The 25,384-nt window shown below is 39.6% G+C and overlaps 2 protein-coding genes across 6 annotated transcripts in view; one reads left to right on the forward strand and one right to left on the reverse strand.

Annotated features, from left to right (window-relative positions):
* Positions 1-25,384, reverse strand: part of AKAP7 (A-kinase anchoring protein 7) — a 94,637-nt gene that overhangs the window by 57,209 nt on the left and 12,044 nt on the right. For all 5 annotated transcript variants that reach the window (XM_068412609.1, XM_068412644.1, XM_068412618.1 and 2 more), the window contains exons 5-6: positions 23,409-23,569; positions 8,196-8,308 (exon numbers count right to left, since the gene is read on the reverse strand). In XM_068412609.1, the coding sequence (XP_068268710.1) occupies positions 8,196-8,308; positions 23,409-23,569 (274 nt within the window). The remainder of the gene's footprint in view (positions 1-8,195; positions 8,309-23,408; positions 23,570-25,384) is intronic.
* MSH5 (mutS homolog 5) lies at positions 1,362-3,797 on the forward strand. Its single transcript, XM_068413528.1, has one exon. The coding sequence runs from the start codon at positions 1,362-1,364 to the stop codon at positions 3,795-3,797; it is 2,436 nt and encodes an 811-aa protein (XP_068269629.1).

The following is a 25,384-nucleotide window of genomic DNA, read 5'->3' on the forward strand; positions in this document are numbered from 1 at the left end:
CCATGTACCAGACCCCCACAGCCAAAATGCCCAACTCCCAGCACCACACATGCAGCTCTCCGAAGGTGAGGGCTGCATATGCAGATTCATTTACAGTTGCTCGAAGTAGCTCGTTATTCAATCTGCAGAAGCCACAACGGGTGAAAGAGGTGAGCGGTGGGCAGCCTGGCAGCGGGGAGCCTGGCAGTGGGCAGGGATGGCCACAGGTCCTGCCGGAGCACTGGCAGGTGGTGCAGAGGCAGGCCATGGAGATGCTACGTGTGAGCTGATGCATGGCATCCCTTGCCGGCCAGCGGGCTGGGCTGCTCAGGAGGCTTCTTCCAGCCGCCTCCTCTCCCTCCCCTCAGGGCGGGAGGGAGGTAGAGAGCCGCTCCCGGGGACGGGGCAGGGGCTGGCGGGAGGAGCTTAAGCCCCCAGGAGAGAGGGGCTCCCACTCAGCCGGGAGGCCGCGAGGGAGGTTGTGGGTCTGTTCCCCGAATGACGGCAGAGACTTGCTGCCGGGAGAGGGCTGCCGTGGGCCCCGGCAGCGGGAGCGGCCCGGGCGGCTAACGGGAGCGCGGCAGGGGAGGGATGGCGGCCGCGGCCTGGCTGCCGGGACGGGGATCAGCGCCACAGCGCGGCGCCTTCCTGACAGGACCCGGCGGCGGGGAGGCACGAGCGCGGGGAGCGCGGAGCACCTGCCCGGGGAGGGAGGGGAAGGGGGTCGAGATAAAACTTTTGGGCTGCAAGGGGACGCAGCAGCCGAGACGAGCTGCCCGTCTGTGGTGAGGAGGGTGAATAGAGGGGGGAAGAAGTGGAAGAGGAGTGGGTTGCTGTCAGCAACTGGGGACTCTGTAGGGGAAACTGTTTGGTATGGTTGATCCCTGCAGCAGTACATTATGTACTTGTATAGAAACTGGTAGTATGTGATGGTGCTGCATAAATACCGGGGTACAACCCTGAAACGATGCCCAGTTTATGTGGCTGCATTGTTGTGAGGAGCTGTGGTCAGTGCACATGGGTGCCCCGTACCTCCGAGGATGATTTTGTACGTGTATATACATGTACATACACCCATAACATTTATGGGTATTCAGGCATACATATATACTTACTAAAATAAAGGATACAAATAAAAACTGTAAAACTATTCCAACATTGCTGGTAGTTAGCTCAGTTACACCTTGCTTGGAAGCAAGATGGCGGCTGTAGTTACTGGCTGCATCTTTTCACTTGAACAGGTAACATGTATCTTTAATGCCTGGTAGCATCTTAGTTTCTCCAGGGTTGGAAGAGTGAGTGTTAACCTGTTGTTGTCAATTACAGTTACTTCTCAGGACTTTTTGGATGACTTGTGGATAAAAATATCTTTCTCCAACAGAATGAGTGCCCCATCAGCCACAAGTTGTGCCTTGCCACCACCGCTTAGGCCCGAACAAGAGGACCAAGAGTGCTCTGAGACACACATGTCTGTTCTGTGGTATGCAGGGCAGCTTGCAATTACTTATTATGATACAGAAGATTGCTCAGTCTACTTCATGCCTGACATACCTGACAATGAAGACCTCAAGCTACTGCAAAAAGTGATTGGGGAAGTTAATCCTCGATGCATAGTGACCAGTGCAAAACAGGACCAGAATATTGCCACATTCCTGGCCAACCTAACAGCCACTCTTGGTGATAAAGATATAGGAAAACCAGAAATTGTCCTGTTTCCTAACATAGATTTTGGCCTAGAGGTCAGCAAGCAACGGATCCTATCTAGGCAATTTCCATTTATCCCATCTCATATGACTGCAACAGAGAAAATTCTCTACTTGTCCTCAATCATTCCTTTTGAGAGCCCACTCATGATTCGAGCCCTAGGAGGACTCCTTAAGTTTCTAGATAGGAGAAGGGTTGGAGTTGAGCTCGAAGAAAGCACTATTGCAGTTCCTATTTTGGCCTTTAAAAAGTTTGTGCTGTCAGATATTGTGAATATGGACCAAGACACTTATTGTGTCCTGCAGATATTTAAAAGTGATATCCATCCTTCTGTGTACAAGCTGTCCAGTGGATTAAAAGAAGGATTCAGTTTATATGGAATTTTAAACCGTTGCAGGTGCAAATGGGGAGAAAAATTGCTGAGGCTGTGGCTCACACGACCTACTCGGAACCTGACAGAGCTGAACAAACGGCTAGATGTTATCCAATTCTTCCTGTTGGCTCAGAACCATGAAACAGTCCTCACTCTTCAAGGTTGTCTCAAGAATATTAAAAATGTGCCTCTTATTCTAAAAAGAATGACTCTTTCCCACACAAAAGTTAGTGACTGGCAAGCACTCTATAAGACAGTGTGCAGTGCAATGTGCCTTAGAGACACATGTCGTTCTCTGCCCAACGCTATTGAACTCTTTCAGACTATTTCGCGTGTCTTCACTGATGATCTGCACTACATTGCTAGTCTAATCAGCAAAGTGGTGGACTTTGAAGGCAGCACCTCAGAGCACCGCTTCACTGTTAGACCCAATGTGGACCCCACCATTGATGAGAAGAAACGAAAGCTGATGGGACTGTCAGACTTCCTTACAGAAGTAGCTCGAAAAGAATTGGATACCTTGGACGATCATATTCCCTCCTGTTGTGTGATCTACATTCCTTTGATTGGGTTCCTTCTCTCCATTCCACGGCTACCAACAATGGTGGATAAGAGTGACTTCGAAATCGAAGGCTTGGACTTCATGTTCTTGTCAGAGGATAAACTGCACTACAGAAGTGCTAGGACTAAGGAGCTAGACACCCTGCTGGGTGACTTGCACTGTGAGATCAGGGACCAGGAAACACTTATTATGCACCAACTGCAGACAAAGATCTTGGAGAAGTCTGAAGTGCTTAACACCGTGATCAAGTATACTGCACACCTAGATGTGCTGCTAGCTTTGGCAGTGATGGCCAGGGAGAATGCTTACTGCCGGCCACGCTTTACTCACCGCCATGGCTTCCACATCAAGGATGGAAGACATCCGCTTATGGAACTATGCGCAAAGACTTTTGTGGCCAATCCCGTGAACAGTGGTGAGGCTACCAGACGAATAAAGATCATCACAGGGCCCAACTCATCTGGAAAGAGCGTCTACTTAAAGCAAGTAGGTCTTATAGTATTCATGGCTTTAATCGGCAGTTACGTCCCTGCAGCAGAGGCAGAGATTGGAGTAATTGATGGGATTTACACAAGAATCCACAGTAGGGAATCAGTCTCTGTAGGGCTCTCTACTTTCATGATTGATCTTAACCAGGTTGCCAAGGCAGTAAACAATGCCACAGAGAGGTCCTTGGTACTTATTGATGAGTTTGGTAAAGGGACCAATACACTGGATGGCCTGTCCCTTCTGGCTGCTGTCCTGAGGTACTGGATCAGTCGAGGAACCCAGTGTCCGCAGGTCTTTGTCTCCACTAATTTTCACAGTTTAATGCAGCTAGAACTCCTGCCTGACACACCTCTTCTGGAGTACCTGACCATGGAGACCCATCAAGATGGAGATGAGCTGATATTTTTCTACCAGATCAAACAGGGCATGTCCACTGTTAGTCATGCTGCCAACATCGCTGCATTAGCAGGAATGCCAGCCAAAATTATTGAAAGGGGAGTGGAAGTGTCAGAACTGATTCGCAATGGAAAAGCTATCAAACGTACTGATCATCCTTCAAAAGGAGATCGGATGGAAAAATGCAAGTCTGTTGTGGAAAAGTTTCTTTGCCTAGACCTTGATGATCCACATGTAGACTTAGAAGAGTTCATGCAAAAAGAGGTGCTGCCTTCTGCAGCCTCAGTTCTGTAACAAGGGCATGTGTAAAAAGCATGGATTGCATCGCATCTACCATGTTCAGTAGGAGAGTTTGGTAATTTAAAGAACAATCACTATGACAAACACCTCACACTACATTTAGCTCGTAAAAAACTGTCTATAGTGTATGTCCTTTCTTCTTCTTCTTCTTGTTTAAAACAAGTACTATAGTTACGTATCTCTGCAATACGGTGTATGATATGAAAGCAGGAAGACTAAAAGAAGAGATTCCAAGAATGTCTTCCAGCTGTTGGGTCACCCACTTTGTGCATTTTCTGCCCCTGTTGTTAGATCTTCAGATTAAAAAAAATACTGTAGAAAAATCACAAAACATTTCTGCTGGTTTCATAAGACTGTGAAAGCAAAGTGTTTATTGTTTTATATTGTGCCAAAGTGATCATTTCAGCCATTTTAGGATCAGCATGAAAATGCCAAATAAGTGTATGCCTGAGACTCCCACACCAGCAAGTAACAGTTGTCACAATACAAACCACTGATGTGGAGACTGATAAATGGAAATAGAGGGATTTAATGAGCTCTGAGCCTTTTCTTACACCAGCATTTCTGACTAAAATGCCAGAGATCCCAGGAGTTATTATACAAGGAATGCTGGAGGTCAGAATCAGCAGGAACTGATGAACAGGGGAAGTGCTTTGGTTTTACTGAGAATCACCCTCTTCTCATAAGGTCCTATATAGTACGACTTATGTGTCTGTACCATATGGGTATAAATAAAAACAAAATTACAAAACTAGGAAACTGGAAACTATACTAGGGATGTAAGACAGAAATTCACATTTTATATTCTATTTTCGAGTAGTGAGTAAAAAAATATTAAATGAATAACACCAAAAGGCGAGGATTCCCTTTCACTTCTCTTGTCATGCACAGGATCTTTACTGAACACAGTATTTGATGTATGTATATGCAACAAAAATTCATTAACAAATTAATGAAGCAGGAGACATTATATGTAAGTACTATAGAAGTAATAACCTTTCCTGCAACGAGATAAGTGCCTGAGATTCTTTACCTAAGTAAGACAGAAGAGACATTAGATAGCTTATTGTCTGACTCCCAGAATTTGCTGTAACTGCTTACAGTATGGCTAATAAAAGACATCAGCAGATATACTACATCTCTCTTCAGCTATATTTGATTTCAAGAAGCCAAAAATATTAATGTTACATAAATTGAGAGAAAATTTACATATGAAAAAAGTAATTACCTTCATAATTATCACTATTAAACATCTTATCTGGTATATCTAACTGAAGATAGCAAAAAGATGAATGTGACTGCACATCAAAAAGATTTGAATTTGGAGACACTACTTTGGGTTTAATTCAGTGTAGAATTTCCTCCTTTATGATGCAGAAATCATTATTATTATTACAAAATAAGTACCTTATGTTATGTCTATATGAAACTAGGATAGTGGCAAAAGTTTAACATAATTTACATTAAAAATTACAAGAATAAATTACTGAATCATGCAGTTACTGCTATTTCCAGTGCAATCATAATAATACTGTCTGCAAAATAATATCTAGCAACATGATGATGTTACCATTGAAGTTGAATGGTAACAGTGAATCAGGCCTTGTACAACACTTGCAAGTGTTGTAAATATAAACGGATTTTTCTCACTAATACATTCTCTTTTACTTTTATACGTACAGCATTCTAAAGATATACTGTACAGAAGAATATAATATATTAAATATTCATAAATTATATTTTGGGCATTTTTTCTTGTCAACCACAATCTAGGCTGAGGATAGCAGATGCCATCAGAGCAATTTAGCTGTCAGTCGTCATCTACTTATGAAATCCATTTCACAGTATTTGCAGTCCTGGCAGCACTAGGTATCAAAGGATCTCCAAATGTCATACAGCATTTATGAAGTGTGCCTCACAACATGTCCTGAAATAAACAGCAGTCTGGATGAATGAAAAACAGAGGGGTTGTGACTGACCTGTGGCAACCTAGCACGAATAGAAATGCTAGCTTCAAGTGCAAAACTCCAGTTGCTTCTTTCATTGTGTTTCATTAGGTTCTTTGTATAGAAGATATTGATACTACCCCAAGATTCTTATCATCCAATCGATTGTGGAAACCGCTAAATATCTGCAGGTAAATTATATCTCTCTATCTCCTTCCACAAGGACACCTAGAGGCACACTGTATCTCCTTATTCTGGGGAAGTTTTCAGTGGCACATTTGATCTCAGAATTGTCCAACTAAACGTGAAGAACGAGTTGCTCCCACTTCTGAGTAGGTAAGTTCGTTCTTCAGCCTGATAAGCTGAAGGGCGGTACAATAACCCAGATAGCTCTTCTCTATCTCACATTTTTATCCTTTACTAATGTCTGTTTCCAAGTTTTTTACATTTGCCATTTTTAGCTTAATGCTGTGCCTTCCAAGTGGAAAGCTGATTTCTTGAGATCTTTATTAATTTTGAATTCTCAAACTCCTTGCTTTGTAAATATCAGCAACAATTGGGAAAGTTAAAATATGCACAATATGTGCATTTCAAAAATGCCTGTAGCTATATCAAGGTTTGAAAACCAGATTTTTTTCTTCCCAAAAGATAACTTTTGTGGAATTTAGATGTCATTATGAGGAGAGTGGCTTAGCAGAATATTGCTTCAAACAAGGAAACTTACATTTTAAAAAATATTAATGTAGTTGTAAAGCTATAGCTGTGAACTATACTCAGCTACTTTAGTTCTATTTGCTCTTTTACATGCTTTCTTATGTAATCTTCATCCACTCCTCCTTTCTCATTTTTCATACTGTTGTATGATCTGAAAATGCAATTAGACATTATATTAAAATGTACCACAAAATAGTTATTCCTTTCATGTTTTTATTTATTGTTTTCAGTAAATGCATGAAACCATCTCACTAAATGCACGGACACAATGAAACAAAAAATTATAGTAAAGACCAATGCTTACGCCTGACAGTGGATTGACAGACAAAAATTTACAGATTTTAATACATAGTATCTTTCTATACAGTGTATCTTTAGAACCATATGCATTATCCAGCATTATGGAGGACTAAAGAAGATGATTTGGAATGACATTGACCTGGTTCTGTCAGCAGCAGTGGATATCAGAGCACAGAAAGTATGCATCCTGGCTAATAGCTCATGCAAGGTAGATAAATGTAAACAAAAGAAGCAGCCAAAACCAACCAAAAACCAAAATGGCAAAAAAACCACCCTGATTGTCTCAGATGTTTTATCCAAAGAGTTGAATTACTGAACTGCTGATATGCTAGGAGAGCTATGGATTTTTAAAATGAGTGTTTTAAAAACAACTGTTAATACAAGCAAAAGCTTATGTGAGGTTACAAATTTAACAGCTATAATATACCACCTACAACCTGCGGACAAGTCCTTATTTGTGTTTCAGAGCAAATATGTGTGCCTTTGAAGTTTCTTGATGTATCACAAATCTCACTGCCTTCTTCCAACTGATTTCACAATACTACTTAATTAAAATATGCACCTTCAGCATTTTTTAGAGTTATTTTTAATGAAATTTTAAAGTATTTTTCTTTAATGCTTCCTATTAAGGTAAAAAAATAAAATATTTATATTATGTACTACAATTCTTACTTAAAAATATACTCTTTTCTGGAAATTATTTTCCTGGTCAGTATTAAAGGATCACATAAAACATTCTATAAAATGTCAGCAAAAAAAATTTATGGAGATATACCTTATGTTAAATAACACAGTATTACTGTTAAATTACTATGAAATAGAAAATTAGATATGCTAGTATTGTAGTATTGCTTCTATATATTTATCATCACAGGTACAACCTACTTTTATGTATTTCTGTACTTTGTCAAAAAAGCTAATAAATAGGTAAGAAATAACTGCCTGCAAGAGAGAATACAGATGTGTTTCATCGCTACTCTGAAATTTGACAAAGCATATTCAATAGAGGGAAGTGACAGTCTGCATATTATGCATAATCCAAATATAAATTCCATTGTTTATTTCCTTATTTTCTCCTATACAGTAACAAAACAAAACTATCCAAATAAACTGCATGCATATAATCTACACCCTAATAATAATTCTGTAATTTTGAACAAGTACTTTCATCCTTTGGTCTTGCATAGTTTCACAAAAGAAAACAGACCATGATATTAGTGTACTGAGAATATCAAGAGTGGTAACTTACAGTACAAGACTACAGTTGATATGGTAGATGTACTAATTATTTTTTCTAAAAATAATCAGTATTTTCAAGTCTTACCTCTTCAGCTGGTTACAAAGTATGATGCTATAGCATAAGCAACTCCTTTGTTCGTCTCCAAATTAAACTTTCTAGATTGCTGCTGAGCTATGTGAAATGCGAGCTCACCTGCTTACGTAGCTGTGTTGATTTTGACAACTTCATGAAGGTCAAATGTGGTTTAAAAGCTCTTTTTTCTCCTGCCAAGATGCCCTTTTCTTGAAATATCTTCCTCATAGTCTCTGAGGGGGGAGAAAAATGTATAGGTACAAAGATATTACATGATAGAAAGCTTAAAAATGTGCTTTCAACTGTAATATGAGTCACAGCTGCTCCACATGGAAAAAAAAGATGATGAGTACCAAAAGGCAGAGAGATTTCGAGTTAACTTCAAAGGTACATACTATTTCATGTGAAAATGGTCTTATATTTGCAGTTAATATAGGTCACAAATTTGGCTTTACTAAAATAATGGCAATTAAGAAGCTGTCCATGCTGTCTGCTTTTGCTATCAAAACAGGAATTTGACATTAAAACTGTTCACGAGTTATTCTCACTGGAAGTTTTGGAAACTTCATGAAAACTCTGAGTATGTAACAGAATTGTCTGTCTTCAACAACACTACTCTGTGGCGAGTTCTACTACCTGTATTTGGGTAATCTCCCACTCAGACCAAAAGAAATCTGAAATTGAAAGCTATAAGTTCTGGCACCGGATTTACATGGCAGAATTAGAGAACAGATCAGGTATGCTGATTAGTTTTGTTCGGTTTTTTAAGCTTCACTGTTGCCTTCCAAGCCAATTTCCCATTTTTAATGTACACTTTTATCTGTCTACAGCCCAGGCCAAAGCAACTCTACTACACTGACCTAGTTTACTATTTCCCAACTCATCTGCCCAATGTAATGTTTCCTTTATTGGAAATAATTTCAGTATACTTTTGAATTATGTTCTATATTTCTTCTAGCTGAAATACTCTACACGAAAAACTTCTGTTACAGTTTTGAAAAAAAGTTTAGATAAAATGGACATAACCTGTGGCAAAAATACCAGGAAGTAGAATATTTCTATTACTGAAAAACAGAAAAACTGCAAAATCTTTTTTTTCCCTTTGCAAATACAACTTCCAATTTTTCACTGCTGTAGCTCTAGCTGACTCATACTATCCTTGAACTAAAATCAAAATAGGGGAAAAAAAAATAAAATCAATCCTATCACATGAATTTAATCAACCCTTACCATAACGATGTATTTGCATTTAAGTGTATTATTTTTTGGCTTGATAGTTCAGCTGTAAGAGACAGATCCAGTGCTTTATTCTCCCACCTGGAAGAAAACACATTACACTGGGAAGTGAACAGCACAGCTGGCTGAAAAAAAAAATATGGAAGGCCCAAGGAAGAGGACTATAGGCATATAAAGCTGGCTAGCATCAGTCTGCCAGTTCACGCTCCTGTGACATGTCATTCCAGAGTCCTTACTCTTACCATTTTTTGTTTTCCATAGTAACTATTTAAGCGAGCTACTCTGAAATCACACTTAAGAGATTTTACAAGTTTATGCATTACTTTGCAACAGAAAAGTTCTAGAAGAAGCTCAGAGTATTCACTTGGGACCTGGAGATCAAAATTCACTTCTCTTTCTCTGCTGCATATGATTTATAACCTTAGGCTCCACAGTCTATGCAACTAAAGTTGGGATTTTGAAATAAGCCAAGGAAGTCAAAGACCAAAATGCCATCTCTTAAAACAGGCCCACTTGAAAATTCTCCTTCAGCCTTCACTCCCCACTTACATGATGCTGACGCGTTTTACAAAAAAAGAATTAGCCCCATCTTTTATTCTAACTCACAGGATGCTGAAAGGACAACCAGATTAAAGCTTGCGAATCATTTACACAAAGGTAATAGAGGTCATATTACTATGACAGATGCTGAAAATAACCTACCAGAATGGCTGAGGCGGAAAGGCACCTCCAGAGGTCATCCGGTTGAACCCTCTTGCTCAAGCAGGGCCACCTGGAGCCAGTTGCCCAGGACTATGTCTGGATGGGTTTTGCATATCTCCAAGGAGGGAGACCCCACAACCTCCCTGGGCAACCTGTGCCAGTGCTCGGTCACTCTCACAGTAAAAAAGTGTTTCTTGATGTTTAGAGGGACCTTCCTGTGTTTCAGTGTGTGCCCATTCTCTCTCTGCCCCCCTTGCTCCATGTATGTATATACAAGCATAACTGCTATATAGATCTATGTATCTAAATGTATACGTCTATGTATCTAGATCTATAGACTACTATATAGTTAGAGCTATGTATCTATACATAAGTACAGCTTACCTACTTGTATTATTTTAAATTGGGTCTGCGGGAAACATTTCTAAATTTACACCGAATCCCCACTAAGCTATTGTGCAGCTGTGCACACAAATGCTGCTGAACAACAATCAACATAGCAAAACAGAAGACTACAAATAAGTGTTTGCTGCTTCTTGAAACTGGGATATGAAAGTTCAAATTAAGTCATTTAGTTATGGTGTATACGTATTTCCATGCATCCAACGGCCTGCTTATTTTCTGTTACATTTATTTAAAACTGAAATTATCTGTACCAAAGCCATTTTCTGGTTCCTTTGTTTGGTTCTCTGAACTGCATCATTTGGGGACTCATTGACTTTGATGTTCCAGAAAACGATTAGTCTTATCAAAACCAGGTTTACGCTACCCTATGATATTCTGACTCAGGCTTGTGGGTTGTAGTCTTTTTTCTCCCCTAAAAGCTCAAAATCTTTCTGCCATCATGTCTTATGCCAAGCAGTGTCTTACCTCCCACTCTGCAATTAAGATCTGTACTGGTGAAGATTTGCACTTCTAAGAGTGTCCCCTCAACTCCAGTAAGAGCTTAGTGTCAGACCAGTGGTTTCCCAATGTGCATCTGATCACAGGATTTGAAGCCCAGTGTTTTCAACAGGGTAGACTGATCATATGGCACCATAAATGTGCGTTACTGTAGGGCACCTACACTTCACACTGCTGAACAGCAACCACATGGCCTGCGTGTCTTCATTTTGTGCTACATAGCTTCGTTCAGGGTCTGCCTCTACTTATCTTTCTAAATTCATCTTTTTTCACACCTGGCAATTCTAATCAAGAAAAAACATATTGAAAAACTGGGTCAGAGGAAAGAAAGCATAACTTCAGAGAGAGATTACAGTTTTAAATTTAATAGATTTACATGCATGTATGTGTGTCTACACATGTTTTCATGGTCATCAGACTTCTCACGCAGCTTTGTCATGGCATAGGCTTTAATGTCACGGGCTCAAGAGACTGGCCACATTTGTTGGTACTACAGATAGCCCCAGTTTTGCAGTATTTGACACTTAGGGGAAGTGTGACATTTTACTGGTTAAGGTGACTTACGAACATAATTAGCACAATGTTTCCTTCTTCAAAGATAATGAAAACAGAAAGAAATCTGAGTAGATGGACAGGGGAAAAAAAGAAACAAAGGGAAATGTTTTCCTGAGAGCACAGGAAAGTTAAAAGACAATGTAATGCTATTTATATCCATGCAGCTCTTTGAAGAAGTGACCACAAGAAGGGTTTTAAAAGGAATGGGCAAGTAAGCATGGATGCTGTGGGCAAGAGAAAGTTCCAGGCTTATGGGATAGCATGAAAGTGGATTTGAAGATTTAGTAAATACACGAACTCTAAAGTTTAAGATGGGGATTGCCTGAACTGAAAGAAATTAGAGGACGGTGACAAGAATTATTTTTATAATGTCAAAATTACTGAATGACATCTGCCTCTCTTACATTGGATGCAGCTGAATCCATTACACAACTGTTTCCACATAATTAAGATTTGAAATGTGATATATGAAACTTACCCAGAACAGCTATATACTGGAAAGGCTCAAAAATTCAACAACCAGATCAATACAGAATGTTTCATAGAAAAACTGCACATGGAGCCATATTCTGTAATACAAATGGCATCTTCTCTTCCAAAAATTCATTAGATATGGAAAACTGTTATGTATGTACATTTTCTTCCAGTCTATTAATTTCTGCTTGTCTCTAAACCATGTTCCCTCAATTAAACGGTGTAGGGGCCTGGACCGTGGGAAAGTTATAGAGAGAACATACCAGTACACTGTTATGTAACAGCATGAGATAGCAAGAAAGCATAGGGATGTGGCTTGCTTAAGTTTATAGTAAGTATCCAATTAGAACAGTAGAGGTGGCACGCAGCCAGATTATGGACAATACTTGTAGCCAATAGCTTAGTGTGTGACCGTTACATAAGAGAGTATGTAGGTTATAAAAGTGTGTGTTAACCAAAATAAAGAAGCTACTAGAGCACCATATTGGCGTGCTGTAGTTCCTTCCTCACGCGGGCCCCAACATTATGGTGACCCCGACGTGATCGTTGCATCGGAGAAGGGGGACCAGACGAAAGACACGAGGGTGACTGCTGTGCCGGCAGAGGTAAGCCGGGCTGTCCGAGAGAGACGGGAGGCCGTCCGAGAGAGACGGGGAAGCCGTCCGAGAGAGGCGGGAGGCCGTCCGAGATAGACAGGGAAGCCGTCCGAGAGAGACGGGAGGCCGTCCGAGAGAGACGGGGAAGCCGTCCGAGAGAGGCGGGAGGCCGTCCGAGATAGACAGGGAAGCCGTCCGAGAGAGACGGGAGGCCGTCCGAGAGAGACGGGGAAGCCGTCCGAGAGAGACGGGAGGCCGTCCGAGATAGACAGGGAAGCCGTCCGAGAGAGACGGGAGGCCGTCCGAGAGAGACGGGGAAGCCGTCCGAGAGAGGCGGGAGGCCGTCCGAGATAGACAGGGAAGCCGTCCGAGAGAGACGGGAGGCCGTCCGAGAGAGACGGGGAAGCCGTCCGAGAGAGGCGGGAGGCCGTCCGAGATAGACAGGGAAGCCGTCCGAGATAGACAGGGAAGCCGTCCGAGAGAGGCGGGGAAGCTGTCCGAGAGAGGCAGGAGGCCGTCCGAGAGAGACGGGGAATTGTAGGTCTACGTGATTAACGGCAGATGGAGGGTGCAGTATCTGCACTGGAAAAGGCGGAGATGGAATGTATTCTGCAGATAGCCGCGCAAACTGAGATTAAGATAAAAAGAAAGAAGTAGAAACTTTGCTGGAATGGGGACAGCAAAGAGGTTTTCTAAAAACCACCGATCAGTTGTTTTCTGCAGCTTGCTGGGACGATCTAGGACAAGAACTTTTGAAATTAGTCACGGTGGGAGATAAAAAGGCTAGAAAGCTAATTAAATCTTGGAAGAAAGTGAGGGATATGCTGGAGGCTATGTCCTCTGAGGCGAAAGTGCGATCCGCTCTCAAAAAAGCACTAATACCAGAAGAAAAAGAGCAGTTACCGGCGTACCCTGTAGAGGCAGCCCCTCCCTACGAGAACTTTCCGATACGCCCCCCCCCCCCCTCCCCCCGCCGGTTCGGCGCCCTCCACCGCCCCCCCCTTCCCCCCCCCGCTGGCTCGGTGCCAGCTGTTTACCCTGCGATTGAGGAAGAGTTTTGGGGTGGAGAATCAACAGCCCCGTTAGCCCCGTTAATGCCTTATGCAGTGGGGCCGGAGGTGACATCTGGGGTCTCGGTACCCCCTCCAGAGGCTGACGGAGGCAAACGGCCACCGGTGAATCCTGAAACTGTACCCCTCCCCATGGAAGTAGAAACAAATGAGTCAGACGCCGCTCCTGAAGCGGACAGTAACGCGCCTTTGCGAGAGTTGCTGCAGCGACAAGAACAGCAAATGCAGGAACTATTGAAAAGAATGGAGAGGCTAGATGGAGGAGCTAGTGAAACATCGCGGCAACTCGCTTACAATGAAGCCTCGCAGGCGATATCTGGCGGGTTAGAGGCTCTCGGACAGGCTATCGAGAAGCAGGAAGCTCCTCCAGCAGAACTGGAACTTACTCCGGCAGAGCTAAAGCACAAAGAGGAAACAATCCGGAAGTGGACACCTGCCGGATTGTGAATACCTCCTACTTCAGTATCCACAAGACCTGGGAGAAGAAAATGATGCACGGGGCTTGGACAAAGAATTCAGAGCCCCTGCTAAATCACTCTGGTGGATGCTTTGATAACAAAGACACCTTCCTTCAGAATCCCCACAGGCAAAATTAACAGAGGCTCGACAATCTCATCAATTTTTTCACCAATCTGCAGCAGCATTGCGATCGCAATTCCAATTGACAAAGACTGATGCAAGGGCGATTATAGCTTCTTGCCCCGATTGTGCTAGAATACCTGTGTTACAGACTGCGGGAGCAAATCCCCAGGGACTCCAACCCAGACAGATCTGGCAAACAGACATCACCGAATATGCTGCCTTTGGCTGACTCAAATATATCCATGTATCAATTGACACCTGCTCCGGTCACATGTGGGCTACAGCCCTGACCTCCATGACAGCTAAGGCTGTTAAAAAACATCTGTTGCAAGCTATTGCAGTAATGGGCCAGCCAGAACAAATTAAGACTGATAATGGCCCTGCCTATCGATCTGAATTGCTTGCAGAATTTATGCAGAAATAGGGTATTACACATGTACACGGTATTCTATATAATTTTACAGGGCAGGCAATTGTGGAACGTGCGCATCGCACATTAAAAGAGCATTTAGAAATTATTCGAAAACAGGGGGAGATGGGACCACAGGATGCACTACATAAAACATTGTTTGTATTAAATTGGCTAAACCCTAAGCAGAACTCGCAAACACCACCTGCCGTAGCTCACGGGCAGGGAAATCAAAAAGACTTCAGTAATACAAACGTACCAGTAAGGGTATTTATCCCAGAATCAGGCACTTGGGAAGGGCCAAAGCAATTAATAACCTGGGGCAGAGGGTATGCTTATGTCTCCACAGGAAATAACTGCCAATGGGTTCCAGCCAAATGGGTGAAGCCGTGGCTAGATGAACCAGCCGACGCTACAGGACCAGACAACTCTAACACCAGAGGCCTTGAGGAGGTGTGATCATTGCCTTGCACGTATCATCTGGCCGTGACTCCAGAATCTGAATCCAGAACAGAAGATGCGAGAACATCATGGGTTTTTTGGATGAACTGGTTGGGTGGTCTGGGAATTGGAGGGTGGATAGCCAGCCTAGCGAAAGGCTTGGCGCAAGTATTGCTATTCATTTTGTATTGGTATTCTGTACTATAAAAGGTTTTGCCGGGAATGATATCAAGAACCATTGCCATTTATATTAAGAAAGAAAGGGGGAGATGTAGGGGCCTGGACTGTGGGAAAGTTATAGAGAGAACATACCAGTACACTGTTATGTAACAGCATGAGATAGCAAGAAAGCATAGGGATGTGGCTTGCTTAAGTTTATAGTAAGTATCCAATTAGAACAGTAGAGGTGGCACGCAGCCAGATTATGGACAATACTTGTAGCCAATAGCTTAGTGTGTGACCGTTACATAAGAGAGTATGTAGGTTATAAAAGTGTGTGTTAACCAAAATAAAGAAGCTACTGGAGCACCATATTGGCGTGCTGTAGTTCCTTCCTCGCGCGGGCCCCAACAAAACAGTTTGGAATTTAGAAACAGTATTCTGCCTCTTTATTGAAAATTTTTTGACTTTACACTTGAAGCTGAAGACAAGCTAAGCATAGATAACTTACAATTATAACTAACATGTTGAGTCATGTTAAAATTTTTAAGTCCTTAGTTGTTTTTTTTAACTGTAACTCAACTATATGTCACCAGAGGTGAGCATCACAAATTAAAAAAAAATATTTTAGATATCATGTTATGCTTGGAATATATAATCAAAGGCTGCATCAAGCACTAAACTCCCTACCATCCTACAGTTAAGACCGTTATGAAGGATAGTATCGCTCTGAGGAGCGTCCCTCACTGCTGCCTGATAAAAACTACTGACTCCTGAACATCTCAGCAACCCCAACCTCTGATGAAAAAAAATGGTGGCTAAACCAGGGTTAGTCACTACCTCATGTGCTAGTGATTTTTAACCCCAGGATGTAAGAAAATGAAAGGTCTTGCTTCTCATCTTTCCATATGAAATGAGGCTATTTTTCCTCCCCATCAGTACTAGCATTTCTCTGCAAACAGTCAGCTTTACACTGTGCCAAAAGGTAAACCAGAGTCAAGCCAATTTCCCAATGGTTCTTCCACTGCTGCTTGGTTATATATTACTTAGGCTTTTCTACAGTGAGTTGTCAGTGTACCATACCACTATCACGTATCAGTGAGCTATGTGGTTATTTCAAACACATATGAGCAGAATGTGTGGGTTGTTCTGTTTCTCTCCATTGGCATACACGTATCTACAAGAAAGACGTGCTCATTCATAAAGCAGGATCCAAGGAGCAGCAGGACCAAGCAATCCCCACTTTGTACACAGATGCCAACATGTAAGGTAAGCCTTACAAGACAGACAATGATAATGTGAAGGCTCAAAGTGCTCGACTGAAATAGAAATGTAGGTAGGACTTTTTGACGAAACTCGGTTCTTTTACTGGCTTTAATCCATTCCAATACTTCCTAAAAGTTCGTCACAATCACAAAAAGAAGTGGGTGAGAGTACCTTCTTTTAAACCACAAAAAACATATCTTATTGCTTCATTTTAATGAGGTATTTATCAAACTTATTGTTATTCAGTGTTTGGCAGCACAACGTGAAGAAGAATATAAGCTAAAATCTAAAAGCATTTGCCGTCCTTGCTTTCAGAGAACCATCATTTACATTTTTAGCATTAAGGAACAAATGTGGAGATCACTAATGGGTGTTTTATAGGAATGAAGGCAATGAACATAGTGAACAGCATGTCCAGTTTCAGTTAATAATACAGCAGTGCTCAGCAGCCTTTAACCAGATCATCATGTGTTCTGTACAGTGGAATGTTAACAATCAAACACATCTCATAATAAGCAATCAAGGAGAAATTAAATGGCAGATTCAGAGCCAGGCGTGCAACACAAAACAACAGTGAGAATAAAAACCATAATAAACATCAAGGTGCAAAGATAAAATACTGTGACAAACTGAAAATGTTTTAGTCTCCCTCCCTTGCAACAATTTAAAACTTTGCTTCCAGTCCCACCTGACTACACAACAGCAAATTAAAGATTACCCGGTCTGTAAATGCGAAAATCCTCCTGTAAGATGTATTTTATCCTTGCCTTACAAACAGATCCTCTACTTATTCCTGCTACCCTGACTTCCTTTCTATTAAACCCTTATTCTTCCCCTTGTATCTGCCCTCTCTGTACCTTGCTGAAAATGCCATTATGCAGCCAGATCACATTTTTCTTAGCAAATTGTAAAGATTCTATCTGACTCCTTCCACGCAGCTGATCAAAATTTTAAGACCCTGTGTGAAGAGTAGTAGAGTCAAAGGGCAGGAGAGACACTGCAATACAGTGCCCCAGAGCCAGGCCCCTGTCCCAGCTCTTGCATTTCTACTTTAGCCTCTTCTACTTGTCATGTGACACACAAAAAAGGTGAGCTAAGAGGTTCGTCAATAGCACAGCATTTAATATCCCCATGCAACTAGTAAGACGTTGAGCTCCAGAGCAAACTGCATTTAGTAACTATTACCTGTTGGAAGCACAAACTCATGAAACTAACTAGTGTTATACTAGGCCTTAACAGTGGCTGTTCATTTTTTACCAAAACGTTTGTCCCTGTTGTCAGCATTTGTTTAGTCAAGGGGCCTAAAATGAAAAAAACTGTAATGTAGCACAAAGCTGAATTAGAAGAGGTTGCATGCAGAAAACTACATAATATCAAAAGGCATGAACAATGCTCAGGTCTATTGGAATCAGTCCTTCGTGTAGGTAAGTACTATCAGCAGGTAAATGTCTTGGCTCTTGTAATGAAATCAACAAAAGAATTGTTGGGGTTTTTTTTTCTACTGGTTATATTCATCACACAATACAGTGTGTGATATTTACTGACATAGATAATTACATTCTTGAGACAGCAGAACATCGCCACTTTCAACTTTAGAGCATGCTTTTCTTGCTGTGGATGAGCCAAGTTTCTACACAGTCCAATAAATTTCTGCTACACATATTAGTAGGAACTATAACTAATGGCACATGGACTAGAAGAAAATCCAACATCACAGCAGTACATTTTCAATGCAACTGTTATGGATTTGGACTAGCAGCTTTTTGTTCACTTTGTACAAATCAGTTGTTTTAATGGAAAATTACAACAGTTTTGAGTTCTCAATTTTTCCATCATGTGAGACGACTTACGAATAACTGACAAGAGGTAAAATACATTTATCTTAGCTTCAGCCATCTGGAACTAAAGTGAACTAAATTAACTGAATTAAACCATTTCCCTAGCTCTCTGAAGTCAGGGCAAGTAACTTGCCCTAAAATAGATGCTAAACGTGTGGTTTCATAATCTTTAAAGAAGCTCATAAACCACCATCCTTGCCAAAACAGACTGTTCCTTTCCAGCCCCATGTCTGCCACTGCTCCTATCTTTTGTGCCAACAGTCATGTAGCTATACAGTAAACTGCACTGGCAAACTGAATAGGTTAAAAATTAACTGGCAAAGATAAAAATATTAATTTAACCACAGCTGAATTCACCATGTGGCTGCACAAATCCCCAGCACAACAAAAGGGGCCAGGCTGCTTTGGTATGGTGGCAATGCCAGCTTATGCTTGAGTAAAGCTGTAATGTACCTAGAAAAGATGATGGGCAGTATAACTCACTTCCCATTTTTCTCTCTCTAGTACAGACTGTTAGGAAAAACAATTTGGTGAGATTAGACTAAATATCATGTATATAAAACTAAAGTTAAAGGAAGTGACTAGTTAGGTGTACTACATGTCTGTCTAGTGCAGTCCAAACTGTATTAAAATATTTAACCCAACAAATCAACATTTCTTAAAAACAAAAGACCAAAAGCAAATGAAATAGTTATCTCCATAAACAGAAGAGTAACTTTTTTGTTCATGAAGTACAAGCTCCCCCTCATGGTCAGACCATAACATGCGCATCATTCATCCATAAAACCAAAACCTGCAAATCCTGCAGGTGAAAAACAAGATTCACTTATTCAATTCTGTCAGCTTCAAATACCATTTACAACATAATTATCAAAATGAAAATTGAAGCCAAACAATTCATTACCTTTTCCAAATTCACTTAGTACTTCAAATATTCTGTAGTGTAGCAAAGCAACAGAAATGAAGAGTTCTTTAAAAATCACTGTAAGTGTATACATCACTTTTAGCTCAGGATTTCTAAAGACTTGGACAAAGAGTGATTAAAATACTCCTCAAATTTCTGTCATAACCGTTTAACACTATTCCTGGTAGATAATTATATGATGCTTATGTCTTTTAATGGATTGTTGGGAAATAACTATCAAATGACAACAAACAGAAGATCCATATTAGCTCTGCTTTTCCTGAACTTTTGTCTCTGGCAAACTTATATTTACATTGGTATTAGCAGACATGCACTTATCATTATAATGCTGTACCACATTCAGATGTTACTGGTATCAAACAAATTTCCATATAATTTATGGAACTAAATGTGCTCTTACAAGAAGCTAATTCAACTTCATATATTTTCTATTGTTTGTGTTACCAATATTTCTCCTTCAACATCCATGTAGACCACAAAATAACACATGAAGTCAAAATTCATCTTAAAGCATAGCAGAAACCAAACAGAATCTTGAAGTAGCAAAACAGTAATTCTGTAAGAAACTAAACTTACGTCTTGCAAAAAATCAAACCAGCTACAGAAGTGATCTCTCTTTACTGTTCCATGTACAACAACAGAATGATTAACATCCTGCAAGCAATACTGTGTATTTTTTTTCTTTCTGCCAGCTTCAGTTTTAAAATTGCAGTTTTCTAGGGACACAAGTTATACCACAGGCAAGCTGTATGAGGAGCCAGAATAAACTTGTGACAATTAATTTCTGTCAAACATGTATAACCTCACAGCAGTATATATGAAGAGCTGACAGCAATCTTCACACAGATCCTGACAATAGTAGCCCAGCAGAAAAGAGTTTCCAACATTTTCTCTTGCAGCTGTCTCTAAAATTATGTATTCAGGATACTATCCACAGAGCAGGAACACTAGGTATAATTTTGACATACAGCCTGTTTCGATTTAATATTTGAGATCTATTAGAGAAAATAAACTCAACGGCACGTTTCTGCTAATATGATTCTTTACATTAGAAGGCATATTTATTGTGTCAAGTACAGCCCAGAAAGTACTAGATGGTCTTTTCCCCAAAATGCAACACCTTCAGTAGGAGGTTTGGCCCTTAGAAGACTGTCTGCTCATGTTTTGCAAAATCTGCATGCAAACTAAACTGTGTTGCAATTAACTCTGTAAGTGTACTCTTACATTAAAGGAATTATACACCGTGATATGCTTGGGGGAGGGAGGAGAATCCTAACAACTCTCTGTGCACCTCATCAGTTCTGAAGAGTTCACCTGGATTCTTTTGTTTAATATTATTTCATATTCCAAACTGCACTGCCTGAAGGACATCTGTGTAATAAGAAATTATCTATTTCTATCAGGTTACTTATATTAAGTTCTTTGCAATTTAATCTAATGAAGACATGCGTAGGAACTATTTAGTGTATTCATTTTCTTCGTACACATACCTGGCCTTTCCACTAATTGAATATGTAACTAAGCTAACTTTTGTAACTTGTATAATCTTCAGTGTTACATAATTACAGACCTAAAAACTTTTTTTTTCCTGACACAAGCATCAATACAAAAACTGAATTTGCTTTCACGAATTATACATTACCCGTTATGAAATAATATTAGCACTTCCAAGAAGGCACAAAAAGATACTCTGAAATCAGCAGCAACTCAGCAGTTACAGTTATGACAGTCAGTAAGAAATGTTAAGACAGCATATCCTGAAGTCATACCCATTAAACATTTTCAGTCATTTTATCACTTTCTTCTGGTAATGTTCAGCTCCCTACCCTGTTTCAGAACTAAATCCAGATGAAACAAACATCACTGTATAAGTCTAGAGACTGTAAGAAAGGCCTAAGACGAAGAAATGATCCATTGGGTTGGCAAAATTAAGCACTGAAATAAGAAGCATTTTTACTAAACAGCAGTGTTAAGTGAAAATAATTAATATACAGCTGTAGTTCTAATATAAGCAAAGAATGCTGACCGGTGAGTATCAGTAGTTATGCTTTACAAAGAAAACGTAGGTTGCTTGTTTGTTAAATTTGATTGTACTATGAGTTTGTCTACTAGGAAGGACTGTCAAACTGAAAAACAAAGGTCAAAATCTGATCTCATCTTTTACTTGTCTAATTCTGATCAAAATCTGGTTTACTAGTCTAAGATGTGTAGAAAACCACTCGTAACAAACTCCTTTATTTTCTGTAGCTAAAAGATATTTGGCTCTCCATGTCTAGCGACTTCAATTATTTTGGAGTTCTTAATAATTAAATATAAACTTCTCAAAATCAAAAGTTACTGTCACTAACAGAAACCATTCATCTCCTTTCACAAGAGGAATTAAAAGGGAACACAGTTTATGAATTACATCACTATTTATAATACAATATTCAGTCACCTTTAAAAGAAATCTAAAGACTAACTCAAAGACAAGGATAAGGAAGCATATCATGCAAAGGACTGAAGAAATACTTGGTAGACTCAATCTTTGAAATAATTATGGGATTATTTGACAACCAAAGCCTCGCTGGAACTGTAAGTACTGTTCAATTTCTACCATACTGAATATTAGAAATACTTCTCTATCAAGCGCTGCTTAAATAATAAAGCATAGCCAATAACAGCATCAGCAATTTGGTAAGCTGAAAAGCTCACAGTCTTCTAGTCAACCTTTTTTTAAAATATAAGTTAAAAAATACTAAGCATTTTCTAAAGGCACTTCAGAAATTAAACTAATGAATTGCTAGAGAAAGCACTGTATTAATACAGACTTTTTCCATTTTTTTCTCTGTACTGGGCTGAGAAGAGGTAGCGTGACAGCAACAGTCTTTGCTACTCTGCAAAATGTCCTATATGGGTTATTGCACTATTAAAAAATGGTGTGACCTCACATTCCTCAGAGCACAAAAGATAATTCATCAATACTGAAAAACTCTTTTAAAGAGTCTTTACAAGGAATAGTTGGAATTGCCGGGATAGTTTTAAAGGACACCAATGAATTACAGACAGTACTGTTCTCTGAGAATTTTTATTTAATATCTGTAAACAACATAGTTTAAGTATAGACTCACAGACAGATAAAAAACTCCACTCTACCTTCTTTTGGTCTAGGTACTGACTGCTGTTTCTCAGCTGATATTTATACTCCTTTTAATTTATATATTCTTACTGACTTGAACTGTACCCTTGGATGCATTTTATCTGACTGGCAAAGGCAAAGGCCTTAGCTCCACTGTTAAGACAGAACTCAAGAGTTTTGCTCTTGAAGTGAACATGTGGGTGCATATGCATAGTAGCATGTACCTGCCACTTCTTTCAGTAACTTCCTAATTGCTAAAGGAAGGCAATTAACATTGAACAAGCCACAGATGGTTCCACAACTGTTCCAAAACAAATTTCAGGCTAAAGCAGCATGGAATCCAACTCCATTCCTCTGCCAGATGAGTCATGTCTTTCTCCTGAATTCCCCTTACCCTCCAGGGGTGCAGAGAAAGTCCAGATTTTACTTTATACATATATCAAAGTGTATGTATAAAGTACATATATATACCTATGCATATATGTGTGTGTGTATATGCACTTATACATGTGGGAGTGGTAAGTTACAGTTAATTCACTGAGATTTAAGAGTGATATGTATAACATATAGAAAACACAAAACTTAAAGACTCCCCAGACCACAGAAGAGGAAAGAACGTCACTGTCTCTCAGTGCTCTACTCAGCATGAGCACAAAGGAGAGAACTATGTAACTTTGCAAGTCAGGTAAGTTGCATCAAAGATACAGTTCTTAAAAGTCAGTCAGTATCAATATACAAATGGAAAGGGGTATAAATATCAGCTGAGAAACAGCATACAGTACTTGGACCAAAACAAGGTACAACAGAGTCTGTACATCCATCTACAAACCTGCACTACATTTTTTACATATACTAAATAAAAAGACATCAGAGAACAGTACTGTCTGTAATCATTAATATCCTTTTGAACTATGCTGGGAAATTTGTCATGTAGCCTCTGCAGTTGTTAAAGGTAAATTAATGTTGACTAAGTTAGCATCAACTTATCTTTGTGCTCCATTCTCATCTAGGTTGTCAAAAAAGTCCTTAAAGCACTTAAACTAGATTGACGAGTTGTACCTGCTATTTCCGTAAGTATAGTTGTATGATCATTTTCTGCCAACTTCACAAATCCAACTTCATTTTTGAAGTGGTCAATTCCTTGAAAAGACAAATCCACAGTTTTTCCTTTCAGGAGATCATCTACAAAATCCTTGCTGTCTGAAAGAGCACCAACTGCCCTGTCAAGAGGAAAGAAAATACCTATGTAAAAGCCAAATATATTAATACTGTTTACATTGCTATTAATCATTCTATCCAAAAATCTCACAAAGCTTTATTAGTATCAATTTATTATCTACTCAGGTACTTTTGCACTACTTCCTATCAATGCAGTCAATATTATTATTACCATTTTACAAAGGTAAATTGGTTCATACACCCTGCTGTAAAACCACAGAAATAATAAGGCAGACCTAGCAGCAGGTGTAACTTCTCAGAAGAGTTTATCTCAGTCTTCAAACTGACTAGATATTAAGGTGATAGTGTCTCTGTTACTCCATGCATTCCATTTAAATAAGATGCTTACTCGGAAGCATTTGGTTTTCAGTTCTTAAATTCACTTTTTTCATCTCCTGATAGCTAAACTGAACACTCGAAGATTCTACTTCATTCAAAGTTACTACAGAGTGTTACTTAATATTATAAACAGAAGTGATAGTGTATATATATATAATGATAAAATTACATGGAAATTACTGTTAAGTTCATTGAGAACTGTTATAGAAGTACTATCTAAATTGATGCTTACTTTCATTAAGAGATAAGTAGCATGCACACATAATCTACATGTAATTTAAGAAACAGGAGCAAACCTAGTAACCTTTTAATAATCATTTTAATTAGCCATATTAAATGCATGTATGATTACATGAAATATTTGTTTTGACTTGCATTTGAAGAGATACACATGCTAAACAAAAACTATATAATCATTCTTAGTGTCTTCTAAAGGATCTCTCACATGCTCACAGTTTTTAATTCTACTCAATAAAACTGAATTTAAACTTTTCACTGTACCAATGTTGACTTTACAAACGCTAGATGGCAGTGACAGGTTAAAAACTCTCAAGAGAGTTTATTTTACTTTATCTGTCCTAGCTGGATGAAAGCCATTGCCATGATTTCTAAAGCAGGCTAAATTATATTCTTTAAGCACGTACAATTACAACAACTCTACACACATTTCTGTTGTGTCTAACAAGATGGACTCTTGATGAGAACCATGCATTTAATTGAAACCTAGGCCAGGTTAAGACGTTAAGGCTGATTACATGACAAAATATTGATTGATATAGTCCTCTGGTGGTTTTTTTTTTATACTGCTTTAATCTACAACCTAGAAGTACTTTAGCTCCTATATAACCACTTTAAACAACAGTGCCATTACTTGTTCCTTGGCAAAAATACTTTTCTTTGAGCATAGTCTCTGCCACTTACCTACCCTTTTATCACCATTAGATAAGCCTGTTCCTATGTCTTCTGTATGTGCTATACTTCAAGACATTTCAAAAACACCATCTAATACTTATTATACCTGTCAGATTACCTCACAAGTAATCATGTGTAGATTTATTTACTGACATGAACCTGGAAATTGTTCCAAAACAAGCACAGATATTTCAAATACACTGTGTCAAAGACTGCAGCAGGCTTTCAAGTAGTGAATCATGCACATACCTAAAACCCATCTCTGGATTTTTTGCTTCTGAGAACTGGTAAACAGAGAGCCATGGAAAACGCTGTTCCCCAGCTGAACAAAGATTTATACTTCCATACTGTAGGGTGTGCTGCAGAACTCACTGACCAGCTCACTTCTACCTGATGAGGTCTATAAAAGGTCAATTCAAACAGTGCAGTGTGTTTTCAGTTTAGCACTGCTCACTGAAGATTTAGTTCTCCTTTTTCTTTTATATATAATCTTGTAGACGCTAAATTATTTAGAAAAATAGCTGTCATCTCACTGTAGCATATTTTGTATTTTCGTATTCTTTCAA

Source organism: Nyctibius grandis, chromosome 1, assembly GCF_013368605.1.
Source record: "Nyctibius grandis isolate bNycGra1 chromosome 1, bNycGra1.pri, whole genome shotgun sequence".
Taxonomy (NCBI): Eukaryota; Metazoa; Chordata; class Aves; order Nyctibiiformes; family Nyctibiidae; genus Nyctibius; species Nyctibius grandis.

What these genes read in the sequence shown, in the direction of transcription:
- MSH5 (XM_068413528.1), top strand. Translation starts at nt 1,362, where the DNA reads ATGAGTGCCCCATCAGCCACAAGTTGTGCCTTGCCACCACCGCTTAGG.